Source organism: Branchiostoma floridae, unplaced genomic scaffold (genome assembly GCF_000003815.2).
Source record: "Branchiostoma floridae strain S238N-H82 unplaced genomic scaffold, Bfl_VNyyK Sc7u5tJ_1421, whole genome shotgun sequence".
Classification (NCBI taxonomy): Eukaryota; Metazoa; Chordata; class Leptocardii; order Amphioxiformes; family Branchiostomatidae; genus Branchiostoma; species Branchiostoma floridae.
The window spans coordinates 557984-572828 of NW_023365714.1; the positions used below are offsets into that span (position 1 = coordinate 557984).

At 42.6% G+C, this 14845-nt stretch overlaps 1 protein-coding gene across 1 annotated transcript; it reads left to right on the forward strand.

The window, feature by feature from the left end:
- Positions 1–9957: 9957 nt before the first annotated feature.
- LOC118407551 (SLIT and NTRK-like protein 2) lies at positions 9958–11806 on the forward strand. The gene is made up of 3 exons (XM_035808028.1): positions 9958–10492; positions 10604–10909; positions 11751–11806. The coding sequence occupies exons 1-3, from the start codon at positions 9958–9960 to the stop codon at positions 11804–11806; spliced, it is 897 nt and encodes a 298-aa protein (XP_035663921.1).
- Positions 11807–14845: the final 3039 nt, after the last annotated feature.

The following is a 14845-nucleotide window of genomic DNA, read 5'->3' on the forward strand; positions in this document are numbered from 1 at the left end:
TGCTGCACATCATAACATTTCTAAATCACTCAATGGTTTGGGTAACGCTTGGCTGGGACTTATACAGTACAAAAAGCGGGCAATGTGTTATGAAGAGGCACTACAAATAGTGTGGAGTACAGGACCACTTTCGGACATTGCTGCGTCACTTGACAACTTGGGTAAGGTCTATAGGGACATCGGAGATTATAGCAAGGCCGTCAGCTATCATGAACATGCACTGCAGATGAGACGCACTATGTATGGTGAGAACACTGCAAACCTTTCTACAAGCTACTCACTTAACAACTTAGGTGCCGCCCTAAGAGATCTAAAGAAGTACAGAGAGGCCTTCAAGTTCACCGAAGAGTCTTTAAAGATGAAACAAAGTATATATGGCGTAAACACTGTGCATCCAGATATTGTCTCGTCGCTCGAAGCCTTGGGGGGTGTCTGTGGTGACCTCGGTGATCACAAAAAGGCTATCAGCTATCATGAACAGGCACTACAGATGGTACGGAGTGTCTATGGAGAGGGCAGTTCACACCCAGCCATTGCCAGGTCCCTCAACAACTTGGGTTCAGCCTGGGTGAACCTTGGTGATATTAGAAAGGCCATCAGCTATTATGAACAGTCACTGCAGATGTGGCGGACCATCTATAAACATAACACACCGCATTCTTATATAGCTGCATCACTAACCAACTTGGGTAACACCTGGAGTAACCTTGGTGATCACAGAAAGGCAGTCAGTTATCATGAACAGTCACTACAGATGTACCGGAGCATCCATGGTGAGGACACTCAACATCCTGACATTGTCAAGTCACTTATGGGTTTGGGAAACACCTGGAGTAGCCTTGGTGACCACAGAAAGGCAGTCAGATATTATGATAAGTCACTTCAAATGCAAAGGAGTATTCATGCCGAGGACACGGCACATCCTGACATCGCCTTGACACTCTTGTTGTTAGGTGCGGCTTGGACAAGTCTTGGCGAATTCAAAATGGCTATAAGATATTTTGAGGAGTTGCTCCTGATAAGGCGAAGTATCCATGGTGACAAGACCGCACATCCTGATATCGCCAAGTCACTTGAATACTTGGGCGTCACCTGGTGGAACCTTGATGACTACAGAAAGGCCGTAAGCTATTATGAACAGTCGCTGCAGATGAGACGTTGTATCCATGGAGAGAACACTTCACACCCTGACATTGCCCGGCTACTTCTCAACTTGGGTGCTATCCAGAGTGACCTTGGTGATCACAGAAAGGTCATCAGCTATTGTGAACAGTCACTGAAAATACAACGCTGTATCCTCGGTAAAACCATTGCACACCCCGATATTGCTAAATTACTTCACATGTTGGGTACCGCCTGTTTGTATCTTGGTGATTACAGAAAAGCCATTAGTTACCATGAAGATGCAATATCAATGCAACGGGATATCTATGGTGAGAACATCACAAGTCGAGAGATTGCTTCGTCCCTTTCGTACATGGGTACCTCCTGGTTGACACTTGGTGAACACAGAAAGGCCGTAAGCTACTGCGAGCAGTCATTAGATATGCATCGAAGTATATATGTCAGAAAACTGCACATCCAGAGATGCCTCGTCCCTCAACAACTTGGGCAACGCCTGGTTGGCCCTTAAAGTTTACAGAAAGGCCGTGGACTACCATCAGCAGGCACTTCAGATGTGGCAAACTATCTATGGTGATGGCACTGCACATCCTCATATTTCGATGTCACTTCTCAACTTGGGTGCCTCCTGGAGTTTTCTTGATAACCACAGAAAGGCCATCAGCTTTTATGAACAAATTCTACAGATGAAGCGGAGTAGCCATTTTGACATTGCCCTAGCACTTGGCAACATGGGTAACTCCTGGAGTCACCTTGGTGATGACAATAAAGCCATCAGCTGTTATGAACAGAGGCTACAGATAATGCGTAGTCTTCATGGAGAAAACACGGCACATCCTGACATCGCCAGTCTACTTCACACACTTGGTGTCACATGGAGGAAGCTTGGTGAGCGCAGAAAGGCCGCCAGCTATCTTGAACAGTCATTAAAGATGAATCGTACACTTTATGGTGAGAGCGCTGCACGCCCTGACATTGCCAAATCACTTAACACCTTGGGTAACATTTGGAGTGATCTTGGTGATCACAGAAAGGCCATCAGCTGTTGTGAACAGATGCTACAGATGATGCGTAGTCTTTGTGGAGAAAACACGGCACATCCTGACATTGTCGAGTTACTGGACAAACTTGGTGCCTACTGGAGGGAGCTCGGTGATCACAGAAAAGCCCTCAGCTACTTTGAACAGTCACTAGATATGAAGCAGAGTATCCATGGTAAGGACACTGCGCATCCTGATATTGCCGATTCACTGAACAGCTTGGGTGCCACATGGAGGAACCTAGGTGATCACAGAAAATCCATTGGTTATTACGATCAGTCCCTCCAAATGGATAAGCGCATCTATGGGAATAACACCGCACATCATAACATTGCTGAGTCACTACATGATTTGGGCATCACCTGGGGCATGGATGGTGATCACAGAAAGGCCATCAACTACTATGAACAGGCACTACAGATGAAGCGGAGCATCCATGGTGAAAACACTGCACATCCTCACATCGCCCTGACAATCAACAACCTAGGTATCACCTGGGGTAACCTAGGCGATCACAAGAAGGCTGTCAGCTATCACGAACAGACACTTCACATGCGACAGAGTTTCTATGGCGAGGGTGCTGAACATCCCGACATTGCCAAGTCGCTAAACAATTTGGGTTGCGTCTGGAGTGACCTTGGCGACCACAAAAAGGCGCTTAGCTATCACGAGCAGTCTCTACAGATGAGGCGGAGTATCTATGGTGAGAACACTGCACACCGCCTCATCGCCGGCTCACTTGACAATCTAGGTCTCACCTGGAAGGAGCTTGGTGATTGCAGAAAGGCCATCCGCTATCACGAACAGGCACTGCAGATGAAACAAAGTATCTGTGGTGAAGGCAACTCACATTTGGACATGGCAGCTTCGCTTGTCCCGTTAGGCAACGCTTGGAGTGCCATCGGTGATCACAGGAAAGCTACTAGCTACTACGAACAGTCACTGCAGATGATGCGGGTTCTTTATGGCGAGGGCACCGCTCATCCTGTTATTGCTAAGTTACTTTGTAACTTGGGAGACGCCTGGAGTAACCTTGGAGATGACGAAAAGGCTGAGAGTTATTTTGATCAGGCCACACAGATGAATCAGCTGATTCAAGGAACGCACCCAGAAAATGTCGCGACTTCTGCCTACTCTATAGAAATATTAGATGATCACCAATCGTACGTTACCCAGCAGTCGACGTCAAACAGCAATGAATGCTAGCTTGACTAAAGACGTCGTGCAACATTCTGTTTGAAGCTTTATTACCATTGTGGGAGAGGTTCAACATGTCCACAACTGGCGCCAGTAATAGGGCCTTCACACTGAAACCGAATTAGCTCGAATCAATCAGAACCAGCCGGAATGAAGTATTTGCAAAATTCATGCCACATTCGGGTGGGAATTCCAAATGGACCTTATATCTCCTTCACACGAGAAGGAATGAGCCAAAATATCAGAGTCGGAATGAAAATTCTTTTCTATTCCTGGGAATTCGTAGTGCATTCTAGAAATTCTCACTGCATTCCAGATATTCTTTTGGCCACATTCTGGCAGGATTCGAAGTGGCTTGCCGTTTCGGTTTTCCATCGAATGAGATAAGAATGTTTCGAATAATGTTGGGATGCCGTAGAATGCGGTCATACTGCAGTTAGAATAGATAAAATTTACTTTTGGTTTGCCGTTCGATATTTCTCCACTTCAAATGCACCTCGAAAGATTTTAGCATATCAAAAAGTTTCGGGCCAGCCAAAAGAACGGGTACAAATATCTAGAATGCAGTGAGAGTACGCTACGAATTCGCTATGAATTCCCAGGAATAGAAAAGAATTTTCATTCTGACGGCATTCCGGCTCATTCTTGCTCTCGTGTGAAGGGGCCTTAAGCTGGGACCAATTATCTACTCTCCAAGCAGAGGTTAGGCTTGCTACACTGCCTTGGTTTAATACTGCCTAGCGCACCTAGTGAAACAGTAAGCAACTGCGTAGGCATCAATGAAAAAGGTATGAAGGAAATTTTAATTCCTGAGTAAGAGGGTATGAGACACCTTAGCTCACGTCCTATGGACTGTATTGTGCTTCGTTTGGAAGATTGGTCAGAACATGTTATTGGTTATTATAAAATGGATATTATATGGTTCATCGTTATCGGCATCGCTGCTTTCCAGCAGACGCCAGCCGCCGTTGCTTTACTTTGTAATTAAAGACCAACCCCGTACTATAAAACCACCCAATAAATTCGGCTAACGTAAACTCTACTAGAGCTCTCAGTCTTCTGTTGACTGTGGTGGAGTTCACATCGGGGAAGGCTGGCTGAGACTGCTGACCAACACAAGTTTATTTTCCATTCAATTTTGATATTAGCATACTACATAAGGTATTGACGTATGATTATACATAAAGCTTTACCTAACCCAGAAAATAAAGCAATGAAAATGCTGGCTTGTCTTACTCTGGTACTCTGAGATATAACTGACAGTTACAATTGTACAGTCTACATAGCCCCTGTTGGTACACTTGCAAATAGACACCACATAATTAGCCATATTAGACACATAAATATCAGAGCTAATTCAGTTATAAGGAAGATTTTCAAGTTGCAATTATGTGTTGTAGATACAAAAAGACATTTTGATACAAAGTTGGCAAAGCAGAGTTGAAAGTTTCAATTTGAACACAAGGTTGGTTTCCCAATATTTGAAAGTCACTGTTATTAGGACCTCGATTATGTAACTTTGTTACAAATATCTGGATCATTCTGCAGGGTTTGATAGTGTTTCCTTGAAAACCAGTAGAGAAAAATATTTGAATTTTTGACCAGTATTTTATGCTAATCTGTCCCTGCCTTTGTTTCCAGCGTGTAGACAGTCTGGGATGTTTATTAGTTTATGTATTTATAGGGGTCAATTCACCCCTCTAGCTGCTGGGATGGTCACAGTAGGGAGTATTTCCTTAGTGCTTTTCCCAGGGCACACCTGCATGGTCTTTAAGGAAGTCATACTAGTACTTATACACAATAGTTTTCGCTTTAGGTATATGTGTGTGTGTGTGTGTGTGTGTGTGTGTGTATGTATGTATGTGTGTGTGTGTGTATGTGTATGTGTGTGTGAGTGTGTGTGTGTTTCTGTACTGTGTGTGTTGTAATATAATATGTAACACCTAATAGTCCATGTAATTTGTACATATTAGTAAGACCAATTCTGTACATGTCAGTCCATGGATTGTAATGGGCTTTAATTTGACGCATGTGACGTAGTCAGGAATGACCATTATTGTAGTAAATATAGTCATTCGACTCACACGTTTGAATCTGTACATGCTTTGGATTTTCTTCATTAACATGGATTAAGCATCTTTCATTGTATGTGATGGGTGACAATATGCATTCTAGTATGGCCAGTTCCGCGCCAATTAATTGTTACAAAAGTAAACATGGTTCATTATATTAACAGTAAGCTTATCTGCACAGTGGCTTTCATACAATGACAAATACCGCTCTGTATATTTTCTGATCATTAGTTATTATGTAATCAATAGTAAACATCAGTCACATTATGTGATTTCACATGGCAAGGACCCAAACGTCATCCTACCAGTCTTAAGGGACTTAGTTAATCACCATATTCTCAGTTTATATCTTTGAATCTTCATTTGTTGTTTTTGCTTCAGTGCTTTGCCTACTTGTTATTTTGTGATCTTGTTTTGTAATCTTGTATTTATCTATCCATGTATTTGTATTCTTTTGCGGTGGCGGCATGAATATAAGTCACGACTTGAGTGTGCCGTCACCATGTCTTGTAAATATATGTTGCAATAAAAATAAAAAAAGGACCCAAATACCCAAGGAAGTGACTCTGTTCATGTGTTTTATCCTTATCACAGTACACAGCGATGGTCGGGTAATTATTCTATTTCCGTTTAGTTTAGAGTATCTTTTCCTGGGGGAAATGGTTAGATATAAAAACATAACAGATCTAGTTGTCGCGATAATCACTACAAAAATCACCATTTCTAGTGCATCCTGAAATCACTCCATGTTCTATCAGTAAGTATCTGGGTACTAATTACAGTTCCTAGTATGATTTGCAGGAATACATATTAAGCTACACGGAGGTTATGGTAAAAACAAATACTCTGGATTGCTACATTCTTCAAAGTAGCAACACATGTACAAAGTACACATTAAAATAGACATTATCTTAACTATCATTCACTTATACTTATAAGTCGTGTTCTGTGTCGAAATAGCTGTGAACTTTCAAAAGACTTCATGCATGATTTCAATGTACGTAAAACTAAAAATGATTTGTCATACAACTGGCAATAGATTTATTTATTTCACCAAAGCAAAATTACATGTGCAGGAAGTGCCTTCCAGACTTCCTGAATTGGGTAAATTTGTTACAGACGGCAAATTACAAACAAACATACAATACAAATCATTATAAATACTTAAAGATTGCAAACATTCGGCACAGAACAGCCATCACAAAGCTCCGCATTAGTTCACATAGACTCCACATTGAAAAAGGCCGACATAACCACATTCTTCTGGAAGAAAGAATCTGCCAATACTGTAACTTGAATAAGATAGAGGATGAGTGCCACTTTATTGTTGAATGTACTTTATACAACAACGAAAGAAACGTCCTTTTTGAAAATATACAACTTATGTTCCCAAATTTCCGATACTTGAATACCACGGAAAAATTTATATTTCTCATGCAATTAGATAAGCCATATATTATTGATTCCATTTGTCCTTATGTTTATAACTGTTTTAAGAAGCGAGAAGAAGTTGAACTTGTACATACTTGAATGTATTAGCATATGTAGAGATGATAAGATACCTTTTTTGTCAAAATTGTACCTTATCACTAGCGCTACGACCTGTACTTAGCTTGTTTGAGCACAAATGTACAATAAAGGTCATTCATTCATTCATTCAATTATACAGACGTTCAACAATTAACAGGAAAACAGCAGGAGGGCCAGCAAGCCTAACCTACAATGTGTCATTATAGTCTTACTGCTGCGTGCACGAACGACCTTCTTAGCCGTTCGGTTTTGGCCTTTGGTACTAGCATCTTTCGAGAGAGAAAAAAGTACTCTCTGCTGTAGTGATGTTTGCTTGAGACTTTCAGGAATATCAACTTGTGTCATCGTGTGGAATGATGTGTTTTAAGTGTCCTGTTAAGTTTTTGGCTTGTAATGATCATCTGAAATTCAATTCTGATACAGAATGATGTGATGTGAACCAGAGAATACTACATTGTCATTCTGTATCAGAATTGAATTTCAGATGATCATTTCAAGCCAAAAACTGCAGCTATAGAAGCAGAAGGTAATAGATTGTTTTCATGTCTGACATCATGAATGGTTTCAAATTAACCACCTTGTATATTATATAAGTGTACTATTCTCAGACTACACTGCAAAGCCTCTGCTCCATGCGCCAATGCTGTGCTGCATGTTTCCTATATCGTTTTTTTTTGCGCGACTAAAGATGATAAAACATAAACACAATGTATATACGTCCTGCAGAAAACTACTTCTAACTATAACTGCATACAACTGTATTTTCATACCAAGCAGTCTGTTGTGTGCACCACTAGCTTTCTTCCCTGGGACACGCATGGGTAGTGAGCACCACACATACCACCAGTTTTAGTTTTGCCATCTTTACGTATACACTACGTATAACACAAGGCACCAGGAGGCGCTGGTGCAATGTCGCGTTGGACAGCCACGATACGACATACGTCATCTACAAGGAAATGTGACTTGGAGGTCAGATGCATGACGGGTGCGGTTTCGTGTCTATAAGTCATTACAGCAGCTAAACTTGACATAGACAACATTCCTCGGTATAGCTTTGATGACCTTAATGGCCGTCAGCTGGTGCAAAAACAGTCCCGTCAGATGATGCAGAGAGTCTGTGGTGAGAACACTACTAGTGCGCATCCCGATTGTAGATAAAACTGTAAATAGATGATCTGTTGCAAATATATTGTAACTGCCATTGGGCACATCAGTCATCGCTTTATTTCTTTTCTTATTGTATTGAATGGAGGTTTCTGAAAACTTTCCTATCTTACCTAGGTCCTCTTGTTAGATAAACATTGGAACAAGAGCAAACTTAAAGCGCTATCTAGCGACCAACAATAATACTGCAGAAAAGTGGACATTACATGCTCAGGTCCATCGTTGATTCACAGTCAGTGTCTAGAATCAGCACATTATTTGCATACTTTTGAACAGGCTACTTCGAAGCGTGTTTATCATTTCTGTACAGACGTACTGCATATAATATGAGAAATATTTTATTTTAGATTTCCCGTGGTAAAATGCGAGCAGTAAAAATTAGACTCAATCCGATCTAACCTTACCTCCCCGCCTGCCTCATGTAAAGGCACGTCGGGACAGGTATAACTTTCACAGCTGCATTCAAGGCCAGCAAAATGCTTCTGTTCATAGACAATTGGTACGGCCCGATCGTTTACTGGGAGCACAAAGACTTGGTCATGGATCCAGGTACGCCATTGTTACTTCATCAAAGACAATCTGCTGAATTGACTCTGCCTGAATAGTCTGTGTTTGTGTTGTGGAATTGAGGAGGTGGATCATAAAAACTACTGCGCAGTTACAGGTCTGGTTCAAGACGGCGGAAAAAGCTCACGCCAGACCAGTTGGACTTGGAGCGGGTACAATCAAAGCGTGGCGACTATCTCAGAACCACCTTTACCAGAGATGTCTCGCTAAGGTACAGAAAGGTTTGATAAACGACGGAATTTCTTGCTGCGCAGTTATAGTGTTTCGTTCATGTTGGCCGTGGGGACTAGTTCAGGACTACCGTCCCCCGGTATGATTGGCTAAGGTACAGAATGTTACCGTTTACGGAAGTCGGTCGAGGTACAACGCACACAATCGCCGCTAAACGAGGGGTCAGTATCATGACACATGTACAAGGTAAGAAGTTTTATTTTGTTGGTGCTGTTTGAGACTTTTAGACCGTGACGTTTGCAGGTTGCAGGTATTTCTAGCAACTGATCATGATTACAGAAAACACAGATCTTTATCATTGAAACAACAAAAGTACAGCGACTTTCGTAAGGCCTACTACAACTAAATTTTATATACCCGAACAAGCAGCTGTATGAACTGCCTACATGAATCTCTATGAATAAGTGTCAATATATCAACATCATGAGTATCACTTACATAATTGGTTCTAAGGTCTCAACATTCTTTGATATATTCAATGCGTACACTGTAAGGGTTATCTCCTATAGAATTTAGTTAAATTTGCCTATCGAGCACATGTCATGACAGTGAGTGACATGTACAACGTATCACGTTCTTTTGAGCAGGTGAAAAGAAATCTGTAGCTGCGCAAGTAGAAGAAACGCAAGTAAATTAGAGCCGAGATTATCTTTTTGAAAACAAGGAAGTGCGTCACACCTAGCCAGGTTACCATCATTCGCATTACTGTCTCAATATTTTCATTTGTTAATCCGTTGTTAGCAAGCGAAACGATTACTTCAGTATTTACTACCCAGGCTATGTTATACACATGAACAACGGTCATTTGCATAATATCTTTCCTGTACTTCTGACAGCTAATAAAATCCACATCATGAAATCAGGCTGTAAAATACAGTGTCTAAAAAAAGGTTCTTAATAGAATGATATCCTTATGATATAATGGCCGGTACCTGATTTGTGTACGTCACATAATAACGAAACTACCCATAGCGACGTAGATGTATTATGTCCTGTCTAATATTTGTCGTACAGGCAAAATGTTCACAAATATGAAGAGTTTGCTGGTTCTTCTGCTGATCGTGCTGAAGGAAGTTGGACCGACCGCAGCCTGCAGCAGCAGCTGTTCATCACGCTGTTGGTGCGACAACAGAGGCCTCAGCAGTGTTCCTCATTACCTGCCTACAACCATCACTCATCTGTACCTGTATAACAACAGCATCACAACCTTAAGCCAGTCCGATTTCTTCAGGTACAGCAGCCTGACAACAATAAGTCTTACTTTAAACCAGATCTCTGTAATTAACAGCGGAGCGTTCTACAACTTGGCCAGCTTAAGTTACCTGTACCTTTACAATAACCAGTTAACTGACATTCGAGCGGACATGTTTGTGGGACTTGATAACCTGGGGTACCTTTACCTGTATGACAACAACATCCACAGTATCGAGGCAGGAACATTTGTAAACCTGTCCCGACTGCGAACTCTGCAGCTGCACAATAACCAGTTAACCAGCCTCACAGCTGACATGTTTAAGGGACTTGATAACCTGGAGGACCTTTATCTGCACGAGAATGACATCAGCAGCATCGAAGCTGGGGCGCTGGCAAATTTGACAAAGCTCCGGGACTTGGATTTATCTCACAATAACATCAACACTTTCCCTATGGAGGCCGCATAAAATCTAAACACTTCAGGATGGCCAAGCCTTCGCATCAACGACAACCAGATGGAGACACTCCCGTCCATGGCGTATGACATACTGGCTTCCATCCTAACTGTTAACATCTCCAACAACCCCTGGCAGTGTGACTGTAGGATGCTTGGCTTTAAGCGAAAGATGACAGGTGGTCGGGAATTTGAAAAACAGATGACATGTGCAGGACCCAGTAAATTTGAGGGGGAAAGCTTGTATTCTGTAGATCACGTAGACCTGATCTTGGACCTGATCCTAGGCCCGATCTGTCAAGAGACAGCTACCTCACCCGGTGCTTCTACTGATGGTACCTCACCCAGTTCGTTCTCGCTGCCATTGTTCCTCAGTTCGCTAGGGGGCGTGTTAGTCGGGGCTTTTCTGACCTCGGCCGTTTACTCTGCGGCATGGTGTAAAATCAGGAGGCGGAAAACAACCCCAAACCCCGTCAAATACCCGAGATATCGTTATGCAAGTCCGAGAACAGCCCCTAGCCCTGAACTAGACCTCACTGTTGTAGATGCCGACACACACGCCACAGCTGTGGTGTAACCGGCGGTTAGTGGTGTTTCATCTCACGTCCAGTTTAATGACCTGGAAGTTCAACTTGTTTATGCTGTAGATCCACACGATATCTTGAAGCTGCGCTAGTTTCAGATGCAGCACAGAAAAACGATGGAGTCTATGGCTATAACGACAGCTGGTTACAAGAGAGAAAAATGGAATTGTTGCTTTGTTATTTGATTTCTGAATGTTTTCCGTATGATTTGTTCTGTGACTGTGAGTAATGGTGAGTTTGTATTGCTTCCTGTACTGCAGAAATACAACATTGGAATTGTGTGGTAAATAATGTTTTAACTTGCAAATGCTGTTGGTATCTTCCTGGGCTGTTGTGTGTTTTATATCTATGTTTATTAGAATTGACTCCAAGATGAAAGGGAGACCTTAAGATGTATTTCAGCACCTTTGTTGCCCTCCCACATACCTGTATATTGTTGCTTGTGGCTTTGAAATATTCCCACATACCTGTATATTGTTGCTTGTGACTTTCAAATATTCCCACATACCTGTGTGTTGTTGCTTTCGACTTTCAAATAAATAAACTCTTATGAGTTTTATGTGGACTGATGTGTTAAGAGTTTTCCCTGTAGTCTACCAACAGCACATGCTGCACCGCTTGTCTCTTGGCATCACACAGTGCCAATGAGTCCTGCCGAAATAAATGGCTGCGTATAACTGTACTTTCATAAACATACTACATATCAATACAATCCAGACCTTCGAAAGCTATGCTGGTTATCTACACACACACACTGAGATTTGTAATGAAAATTAGCCTGCTTGTGCTCAGTGCAGTCCCGGATAGAAAACCATCCATGCCACCAGTTTTACTCTTGGACCTGTAGTCCTGTGCTATTTTTACGCCAAGACGCCAGGGGGCGCTGGTACACAGTAGCGAAGTGCGGCCACACCTGTGGACTTCCTGTTTCACGGAGCCAGTCGCGAGTTGGGATCTCCGATGTTTAGGTTTACCCCAGTTGAGAAGTAGAACATAAGTTCGACCTGAACAACTTGTGTTACAATCTCTTCCGTTACCGCCGACAACACAGACCTGACAAGACTGCACAGGTGAGTACTGAATGTGTGAACTGGACAGGTGTGCTGAGCAGGTGTACTGAACAGGTATGCTGAACGAGTGTGTACGTACGTACGTAAAGATTTCTTTGTAAAATGTCGTGTGCAACAAGAACGCCATGTCTCAAAGCACGATTTTGATGCTGGCTGTGACAGAACCAACCACCGACAAGGATCTAAGACGCAGCTTTATGTGTAGCAAGACAGACGAACTTTCGGCAGGCCGACACGTGCATGGCTGTGTACTCACGTGTAACAAATCGTACGAGGGATCAAATCGCACCACGTATGTGACCGCGCCCTTAGTAAAGTCTGCCATACAGAGAAGAACGGCCTGAATACTTAACTGTATTACTGAATACGTTTCCTTAGCGTCAACAAAAAGTTGACATGTGCAGCAAACAGTGTGTGTTTTGGTGTGTTCGATCTAGACAGCTGTGCGGTTAGAGAGGTTAGTTTACAATGGTCATGTGCATTTCTTGTTTACGCTCTGACGTAGACAGAATTAAAGCACTGGAGAAAAAACTTAGTGTGGAATCGTGTGGCGTATCTGCAGGGTGTTTGGCCCAGAGGTCCCGGGTTAGAATCCTGTCATGCTACCGATTTTATACCCTTGTGAAAGACCAGTTGACACGACTTTCCTCACTCCACCTAGGTGCGAAAATGGGTACATGTATGACGTCAGTTAGGAAGATAAAGGCAGTTTAAGGAAAAGGATGTAAATATTAAAATACTTTATCTACTTGAGAGCAACATTGTCCATGTCTGCCCAAAAGCAATACCAAGAATCACTGGAATGAAGGCCACCAGGAAACGTGTGTTAATCGTTGAGTGACCCCTGTTAGACAATCAATAATCCGCTGCAGACAGGTAATGTTTAACCGCTGTATGGTGATCACGCGCTTACAACCCCCCCCCCCCCCACACACACACACACAGGTTGTAGGTATGAAGGTGGTTAATGTTTAGCAGGTGTATGGTGATCACGAGGTTACATCGTCACCCAGTTGCAGGTATCAAAGTGGTTAATGTTTAACCTATGTGTAGTGGTTACATCACCACCAGCTATATTGCATCATCCACCCCAGTTACGAGTCCAGGTAACGGTGCCGTATATGGCACTACCTGTGGTAAAAATATTATTTCTTTAGAGGCAAACAGTGCATAATCATTTTGGTTACATAAACATGGCTGGTGAAAAACGTTCCTTTGAGAAGTCAACAGTGCATAATCATCGTGAATATTGGCACTTGCAAGTTATTAGCATGTTTGCCAACTTCTCAAAAAACGTTTTTTCCCGAGCCGTGCTGCCAGAGTTCCAACTGCATATCCTGTTCATTTTAACGTCACGCACGGATATTAACTTTATTTTGGGGACAGGATTTAACAATGAGTATGACTCTGAGGTTCGCTATTCAAACACATCAGAAGGGAGTGTATTTTATACTAACGTCCATGTTGACGTGAGTGTATTAAAGAACTTATATTATATGTTATATTTCAGTGCCATTGGTGTCATGAGCTCGTAAAGTTGCTTCTTAGCTTCAGTAAGGAGGTTAACCTGCTTGGCTTCCAAACTGAATTCTTTTCTGTCTGTCTGATGGTGATCGTATTTGTTCTTTAGGTCTGTGGCTTCAAACCTGTCAAGACCAACAGACATGTGTTTTAGAGTTAAGAGCGTGGAAAACACCTTACAAGGAGGTACTAATGAGCAAGAGACACTGAGTAAGCTACTACTACAACTACTACTACCACTACTGAGTAAGTAGAGGACGAGGAAACATACTTCGCAGATGGAAGCCAAGGGCGCGTCTTTAAAACAAATAATCATGGAGAAGACAAACGCCAGACTGTCAGCAGTGGCGGAGGAGTTTCAGGAACTGGACCTGCTCTTCGCCCGCGGTTCTGATCTGCATGTTGTACAGAAGGGATACGCACGGAAGCTGATCCACGCCATCAGTACGGAGAATAAGGTCCGGAAGTGTGAGGCGTTAAAAAGCCTGGGAGATCTGTACCTGCAAAAAGCAAAGAAAAAGGATCAAAAGGTTGATGATTTCCACAAGGCCTGTGCGCTGTATAAGGAAGTCTTACGGTACCTCAGAAGTAAGGAGGAGAGGCAAGTTCTACAGCATCGTATCAGATATGCGGAGAAATGTACGAAGCTGACACGTAATCAAAACCGTACGAAATCGGGGCCCGTGAAATCAGCTAATGTCACCTTATCAGTGACTGAGACACTTCAAGAAGTAGAAGAAAAGGCCAAGATGAAAGGATCCGACGTGATACCTTTAATTGAAGGTTATACAAATGCCTTCGTAGAGGCGATCGTAGATAGAGACAATCGTCTGAAAACAGAGTCTTTGAAAAGCCTCGGAGACCTGTACCTGAAGAAGGGAAGGGTTGGCAGGGACGAGGCAGCATTCACCAAAGCAGCTGGCCTGTACCGAGCGGCGCTGGACCGCTGTGAAGATTCAGACGGCAGAGAAACACTGAAGCACCGCATCAAGTACGCGGAGAAAGTCAAGGAAAAAGTAAAGAAGGTGAGAAAGCCTACTGGTTACTGTATTTGTTGTATTCTCTTCTGTTAACAGGATGTTGTTGAAGAATAAGT